The following is an 8,562-nucleotide window of genomic DNA, read 5'->3' on the forward strand; positions in this document are numbered from 1 at the left end:
TGAAACCTGGTGTATTTTGACAGTCAAGACTTTATTGTAGATTTGACAGAGGAAAACTCTTATTGTGAAGGAGGACCAGCAGACAGTAAAAAGAAAACAGAAACACTTCTCAGTTTATATACTAGAAACAATAAAACAATGATGTTGTTTTTCGGGTTGGATGGTGTCAGCGTAGTAATTACAATAGCATTACACATGTCATTTTAGAGCTGTGAAAAAGTGACATTTCAGACAGTTTGTTGTGCAGAGATGAAAGGTCTCGTGTTGCATTGGCACGGAGCTGCGCTGTTAGCACGTTAGCCCACAGAGGCCAGGATGACGTCAACGACCGTCTCCTCCCCGCTGCGAACCGTCACCTGCATGGTGACGCCGTCGGCCAGCGCCAGGCGGGAGCGAACCAGCACGTCATGACCTCCACGAAACACACCTGAGGAGAGAGAGAGAGGGAGGGAAAGGTGTCAGTTAAACAGCTGCTAGCCAATCACGTCACACCTGTCAGAAAAAGTATTATTATATACTATCTGGATAGAGTCCATATAATATAAGACAATATCATGTTTTATGAAACAGGTATCCAAATATGTTCTTAAACCTCTGAAATCATTCTGCTATTTGTAGTTATAATACACCCACCGGCGAGGAAGAGGACATGCGAGTTCTTGTTCTCGGGAACTTTGTCTGAGCGCTCACATGGCTGCATTCCCAGGAAGCTGATGATGTTACCCACCGCCTCTGTACATGAAAACCACTCAAGATTAATTTTTCAGTTGAAGAAATTAAGCTCAGTGCTTTCACCTTTATTTTGAAGTAAGCAAATTAATGATTTCAGCCTAAATTTCAGACTTCTGCGTACCGTCAAGAGTCCGTACAGACGCCAGGGCAAATGTTTCTTCCTTCTCAAATTCGTCTCCCACTTCTTCCCACGCTGCTCCAAAGTTTGGTTTCAAAACCTTTTGAATGTGGTCTGCAACTGTCACCTCCAGATCCTCCAGCTGAAGAAGAGTAGAAGACAAAAACACACATTTAAGGATTGAAGGACGAGAAGAGAAAAGTGGCAAAGATCGTTTACATTAATGAAAATACACAAGGCTCCTTGTTTTGATAGCTTGTCGATGTGCTGCCATTACGTACCACATATTCATCATCATAACCGTCATCATCAGGCTCTCCTGTGTTGGGGTCGCAGTCTCTGACAAGGTACTTCATGGTGCAGCTGAACGTGCAAGACACTATGGACAGATGGGACACGTCAATTACCTCTTCCTCAGTGAACTCTTCCTCACTTTGCTTATTCAGAAAGACACATTTTTTTCATCATTCTGGACTTTGTGCAGGTGTCACACTTAACAGTAATTAACAACAACTGCGTGATCTCCCTGTTTTTGATCTAAATGTTAGGAACTCTCAAGTTTCGTCAACGAGAAATTCAAATCCTGCTTTTTCTGTCAGCCCCATGATGCCCCAGTGGTCTTACCAGCAGTGGGGTCGTCATCAGGCAGTCGGACCAGAGTGTAGCAGGAGCCGGGCTGACTGTAGGGGAGGCTGGTGGCGGGAATGTAGTGTATCACCTCGTACGCCTCCGATGGCTCCATCTGCACTATGACCTGACACAAAGCAGCACACATTGCATTCACAACTGTGCTATAGTTAAGCTGCTGTTATATCTGAAATCCTGACACACAGAGTGTATCTAACCAAATCAAAACTGAACAAAAAGAATTCCAGGAAATAAAAGATCATGAAACTAAGCAGTAACAGTGCTGGTACCTTCTGCAAGAGCTGGTCATTCAGAGTGTTTGTGCAATCGAACTGGAACACCATGTGCCTGGCGAAGGTGTGTTTGATGCAGCGCACCACATATTCTGTCTCAGCCTCCGTCAGCTGCACCGGCTCAGAAGACTTGAAGAGCGGGCCGAGACCCTGGAACTCTGGGATAGATGCCAGTTGCTCTGTCAGAGGGACGAAAAGCAGAGACAGATTAAAACAAAGACATGGCGGGTTCTTTATTCATTATATCTAGTCAAACCAATGTACTCTGTATGAGGGCAAATATCAGACTCTCATTGGATCATGCACGTCTTGAATCCCATGAAGGACAGATAGTGTTTACAAGCATACCCTGATAAATGTCCTGGCGTGATGGGGCCAACTTTTCTGGCAGTTTGCTGGTGGCAACAGGGGCAATTTCTGGGAGAAAAAAAAAATTCAACATTAACAGATGCTCTTGACCATACAAGTTTCTCGGTTGAGTGCAAGAATCAACAGAAACCCTGTGAAGATTAGTTAACAGCTCTGTGGTTGTACCTGTCTTCTGTTCTGTGATGGGAGCGGTGGCCAGAGGGACAGTCTTCATGTCGAAAGGCTTCTCCGAGGGCTCTAAAGTGTACTGGTGGAGGGACTTCTCCAGGCCGGGGATGGAAACAGACAGACCTGAAAGCAAGGAGAAGAAGAAACTTTAATGCTCAACATTTTTGCTTCACTTGTCGAGGTTTTGCCTTGTCAGCTGCCTGGTACGAGCTCAATCAATGTGCTCTTAGCAAATAAGGCTCACCGTTGAAGATGTAGGCAGCATTCAGAGCCTTCTGCTTCTGCTGTAGCACGTTCATGTAGAAAGTAGCTCTATCACGCACCTCATCATCACTGTCCATCATGCATCTGTAAGGACAGACGGACATTAAAGATACGACATATTCACCAATGTGTCTCTGAATTTGTATCTACTGACAACAGAATCCAATATTAAATATGTACAAATTTGCTAATTTCAGGGGAATAAATTACTTCTACAGAGTGAGAAAAGTCTAAATTTATCATAATCATAAAATAAATAGAGTAGCCAGTGTGTTTTTTCCAAAGAAAAGTGCAGTATTGCAGTCACACATGAAAGGACAAACACAACTAATGTAAGTAAATGAATACCTCTGCATAAGAACCAGGACACTTGGCAGCAGATCATCATTCTGAGCTCCAAATTTAGCCAAAGCGCTGACCGCAGCTGAAGGCAGAAGGAGGAAAAAAAGAATTTTTTTCAGCTGGATACAAAATGTCATGAAATAAAGCTCACTAGTGAAGCTGTTGTGCTGTAAATAAATCTGCTGCTTAAGTAAGAGGCGACCCTTGGCATGGATGTGATAGATCACTCTCTGGGGAGGCTAAAAGGTTGAGATACATACAATTCTGAGACGCACATTTCCCCACTCGGTCTCACCTGCACGGACAGCCTCGCTCTCCAGCACCACGCGGTTGAAGATGAAGCGGATGTATTTGGAGGGCTGCGGTGTGCGTGGACCCTCTTTGCCTAGCAGGTGCAGGATCTTGGTGGCCAACACCGTGTGCTCGCAGTCCTCGATGAACTCGCAGAGGTGGGCCAAGCCCGTCTCTTTGCTCTCTGGGTTCTCCTCAATGATGCTGATGATGCAATCTACGATGGCCCGCTTGTACTCAAAACCGCCCTGCAGGGAGACAGGAAATGGTCACTGTGAGTCATGTGCTCAACTTAGAAGTGAAATACAATTATAAATAAAATATGTTAAAAAAAAAAAAAAAGCAAGTTTTACACTAGTTGTCTTTCTAGGTGATGATACCATAAAGGAAGCTCCCTCACAAAGACCAAAGTGTGAGGGATAGTCAGTGGTCTATTAATGGCCAACTTACATCATCTCTCAGCATGTTGGACAAGAAGTTCATCATGACGCTGTGCTTCCTGGGATACTTCTGACACAGAGCGCTGATGGCCTGCACCACCACCACCTGAGGTAAACAAGTATCAGGGACCGATTCAGGACAACAGACAACACAACACAACACAAATAACAGGATTTAAAAATGGGGACAAAGCAATGAAATTCATTTTAGAAATTAATCTTTCGTAACCACAGAAGCTGAAATCCTGAGGGATAAAAAATAAAAAACCTTACTCTGACACATTCTCACTTTCAACAAATATTGTATTACAATACTAGTACAACAATGACACTCCTGGTTTTGATGCATTTATACCTTCAAGTTCTGCCTGGCCTTCATTTCCAAAAGTGTATTAGACAACTTTTCATATATAACGTAGGATTAATTGTTTCTGTTTCTTGCTCTGTGGAGGTCAGGAGTTGGACTTGATTACAGATCGCAGCTCAGGATTTTAAAATCTATTACATGTAATCTTATAGACCCTCTACATCATGTGTCTATGGATTTTCTTCTACTTTGTTATTAAATACACCACAAAACAAGACTAAAACAAAAATGTCTGACCTTGAACTCATCAGAGATCTCAGAAACAAACGAGGAGATCTGCTTCATGAGTCGGTCCACGCTGCTCTCGCTGCCCGTCTTGAGCAGAGTGGTGATGGCCAGCGTGGCGATGCTACGGTTTGAGTCAGTGATCAGGTTCTCCAGGTCCAGATTACAGGCCGTGACGGCTGAAGGATGCTTCATCGCCACCTGGTGGACACAAAGGAAATGTCAGTATAGTTGCTGAAATATTACTATACATCTTTGATTTTATTTTGAGGTATAAACGGTGTGCCTTGAGTAAAGGGGGAAAAAAAGAACTACAAAGCTCTTTCAGTCTTGCCTTCTGTATCTAGCTGAGAAACAATAAAGGACTTACAACCACTTTTATGTCATATTGCTCCAATACAGTGCAACAACTGAATAATGCAACACAATGACTTACACAAATGTAAGTGTTGCTTATACATAATAAGGGAAGCCATGTAGAGGAGGGATGGAGAGTAAGGCTGTACCTTGTTGAGGGTCCTCACTGCAGCGTATCTCAAGGCAGCTTTAGGAGAACTGCAGAAGAGCTGCAGCACTGCAGGAGAACACACACATTTCCAATTAGATTCATGAGCATGCAATATGAGAGGAAGAGCTCATTTTACTGCATCACTCAGACATCATTGAATTCTGTCAGTGCTGCAAATGAATCAAAGAATAAAATGAGTTATGCTCTGAATCAATAATACAAAGAGATAGAGCAAAAATAAATGGAGGAAGAGAGTGGATGAGACGTGAATAACTACTGACCTGACACAGCAGGGGCCAGCTCCCTGGCAGTACAGTTGGGCATATGGACAATGGCAGAAGCAGCCTCATACACCACCATCTCGTTCTTGTTCCTCAGGCAGCTCTCAATGAAATCAAACAAGGGGCTGTCGTGACTGTAAACATGAAGATAAAGCACAGTGCTGTCAACAGCCTCACAATGTGCCATCAACACCGTATTTAGTCTCACTCAGAGATACTATAGGTGGCAACAAATAACTTATCACTAGGGATTAGCTGTTCTGTACAAGTACTCAGATGTCCCTGTGTCTCTCCTCACTGCAGGTCTACTCACCCTCCCTCTGTCTCGTCCAGCAGTTTGCTTGCGATCCGGATGAGCATGCAATAGGCGAAAGGAGACTTGAGACCAGACTTAGTGAACTTGTTGAGCATCTTAGTGACGGCAAGACGGTCGTTCTTCCTGAGGTGATACAACAGACCCAGGGCGTGGTACTGGAGAGCAGGACACACACAAACAACAGTGATATCAAACAATATTAGTTTAATCTGCAATAGTTGACATTTTAACTTTATGAATACTCTGTGTGATACAAAAATCCAGTTGAGCCTCCCCTCTACACCAACGATTAATGTTTCAAAATCATATGAATTCCCAAGCCTTTGAGTGTGTTTGTTCTACCCACCTGGACCATGATATTGTCACTGGAAGCAGCTTCCTGGGCTTCATTCACCCAGCGCTTCACCACATCGTAGCTCATCTTCACCATGTGCTGTACACATACAAACAGAAAAGATCATTAGCAATGAGATGTAAGCAATTACACAAGTTCATATGAATCACATGGAAACACAAAAACACCAGCAGAATAAAACCTGCGATCCAGACCCAATTTAAAAAAAAAAAAATACTTCACAATTTTTTTTGTCAAATCTGATATTGTTCCATGCCTTACCAGTGAGGAGACCAGGGCAGAACTGGACACACTGGGCACCTTGTCAACAATAGCCTGCTTCATGTATCTCTCAATGGCCTGCAGCATGGTGGTCTGAGGGCAAGACAGGGAAAACGTAAGAACAGGTGCTTTATTTCTTAATTAAAAAACATTAAACAAGTACAGTTGGGGAATATACAGAGTGTTTCTTCTATGTGATGGCAAAAGAAGGAAGAGATGGGGAAAGAGGTCAAGGATGAAGCAGCACTCACATCTGTGATCCTGCAGAGGGCCCTGATAGCAGGTCCTCGGTACACATCTTCCTTCCCTGTCATGTCCTTGGTCAAGCTGTAAAATAACACAAAAGAAATAACTATGACCTCAAAAGAAAAGGGAACATTTGCAAAGACTTACTCTCCTCTGCAATACTTTAAATAGTATTTATTCTATACATCAAATCTCTGTCCATCCACATCTGTCACTCTATGTATCCAGGTGTTACTGTGTGATAACAGCTGTACTACAACAACAGATGTACACAAACTGCAGGCAAACTGTTTCAGAGGTCCTTCCACTCACTTTTTTCTGAGATATCACTACCTGAATACAGGTGATACTTAAAGTCATAGTCATGTCATGGTACAAACCTGCTGGTGACAATGATGACATCCTCAGAGATGTTGGCCATCTCTTTGATGGTAAGGTAGCACATCCTCCTCAGGGTTTGCTGAGATGGAAAGAGAGTATAAACTTTCTATGTCTGTATCTTCACACTGCAGAGTGATGCTATGCTGGTTGAGCTAAAATGGAATTAAAAATTTAAGGTAAATCAGTGTTATCTTACATCATTGGACTGAAAGAGCCTGGTCATGGCAAAGAAGGCCTCAGTAGCCTCTGTGGTCCCGAAATGCTCTCCCTAAATAAACAAAGACATGGAAGTGAGATGGAGTTAAGACGTTAAGATGGATGGTTGGACAGACATTAACGCAATACACACCAAAACTGAGCTACTTTACATTTTTGTTCATCAATTTATGTATTTTTTTACCTGGTTGAGGAGGTAGATAATCTTGGTGAGAATGTGGAGACATCTCCTTGGGTTGATAGGTGTCTCATTGAAAATTCTTGCCTGTGATTAAGAAGGGTCGTATTATTTCATTTCAATAGTTAGGATATTTCTTTGGCTACTTTTTTTTCTCAAATATGTGCAGAACCAGGTGTAGACTTTACCTCCTGCAACACGGCACTCTTCTCCAGGTGTTGGAAAGGGTTCGACCCACTTCCTAAATATCAAAACAGCAGGAAAACAGTAGTGTCAGACGTCTGTGCAATCACAATATCCAGCTGACACTGCCGAGCTTGCAATGCTAGTACAGCTAGCTGAGACTACACCTTAACGGACCGTTGTAATTAAGTCAATAACCTAATTGGTCCTGCAACTCGGTTTACAACTGACCAAACTGCACTTAAACAATACAAAGTCACGGTTAACAGTCAGGTTGATTTATCCTGACTAGCTGTCGTTAACTTTAGCTAGTACGCTAACAGGCTAGCACCGCGTTAGCTTCGAAAGCGATCAAGATCTTGTCAGTCCAGCAACGATTTTTATTTTGAAGTAGCAAACTAATAACTTCATAATCTTACCAGACTCCTCGTCCTTTTTATCAAACTTTTTAATCATTATTTCGGAATGAAGCTGACGGATGAGGGCAAAAGGTGCTCTCAGCCTCGGTTACACCAGAAGCTACTTCCACGTAGCTGAAATGAAAACCTTCTTCCTGCTGCGACGTCCACGTCGGCGGAACTGACGTCAGAAGCATTCAGCGTCAGGACCGGAAGGGGCGCTGCTGCTACAGAAAACAAATATTAAAACGTCGTTTTATTCTATTTATTCAAGTAAACAGGGTCACCACAAAGCAGTCTTTTATCGAAAGCCAACTTGTTGGGAAGACAGAAGCAGGTATTGAAAATGGCACAAATTCGGAGCAACAGCGCAAGTCAACAAAATGACCCAAAACTACAAGTGAAAAGTGATTAAAAGTGAGAATAAAAAAGTGAGAATGCACTTTTTGACATTTTTACACCGGACCAGAAGGGAGGCCTGTGGAACTGCACACCTGCAGATCTGAGCCACAGAGTGGGGTGTAGTTATCTCACATGACCACATGGTGGCGACATTGGTCTCTTGTCTGAGACAGGTCAATCGCTAGGCCCAAAACCTCAAAGCTGTTTTACCCTGATTTGTTTGAATAAACAAAACCTGATTTTTAAGGGTATAACTAACAGAAATACAGCATGGGTTACTATTCATTTTAATCAAGATATGTAGCCTACTAACTAGTAGGTCTATATTTTGCAAATGAAAAGTAAACTTGTCAGTTCCCTCTGGTGGGTAAAGTATGTAATGGCAATATTTTTTGACGTACCTATGAAGTTTCTGCCTGTCTCTGCACTACCATTTATTGATGCTTAGTGGCAGACACATACACTGATACAAATATATCCATTATTAGATAATCTCAGCTGATGATATTGATTTAGGATTAATAATATATAGGAATATTTTAATTGGTACCAATGTTCATAATGCTGCATATAAAAAAAGACAAATCTAGTTAGTTACATC

The 8,562-nt window shown here is 42.5% G+C and overlaps 1 protein-coding gene across 1 annotated transcript; it reads right to left on the reverse strand.

Moving 5' to 3' along the window:
- Positions 1-10: 10 nt before the first annotated feature.
- Positions 11-7,739, reverse strand: copg2 (COPI coat complex subunit gamma 2). Its single transcript, XM_071502940.1, has 24 exons — positions 7,581-7,739; positions 7,167-7,219; positions 6,985-7,065; positions 6,781-6,852; positions 6,584-6,663; positions 6,209-6,284; positions 5,958-6,050; positions 5,688-5,774; positions 5,339-5,496; positions 5,026-5,159; positions 4,743-4,810; positions 4,249-4,437; positions 3,655-3,750; positions 3,209-3,452; positions 2,920-2,995; positions 2,552-2,655; positions 2,305-2,430; positions 2,119-2,187; positions 1,768-1,949; positions 1,475-1,604; positions 1,132-1,229; positions 854-992; positions 634-732; positions 11-427 (listed from the first exon to the last, which is right to left on the reverse strand). Exons 1-24 carry the CDS (start codon positions 7,615-7,617, stop codon positions 297-299), a joined length of 2,622 nt encoding a protein of 873 aa, XP_071359041.1. The 5' UTR covers positions 7,618-7,739; the 3' UTR covers positions 11-296.
- Between the last annotated feature and the right edge of the window lie 823 nt (positions 7,740-8,562).

Source organism: Trachinotus anak, unplaced genomic scaffold (genome assembly GCF_046630095.1).
Source record: "Trachinotus anak isolate AG129_WGS33_773 ecotype Australia unplaced genomic scaffold, CSIRO_AGI_Tana_v1 ptg000018l, whole genome shotgun sequence".
In the NCBI taxonomy this organism is placed as follows: domain Eukaryota; kingdom Metazoa; phylum Chordata; class Actinopteri; order Carangiformes; family Carangidae; genus Trachinotus; species Trachinotus anak.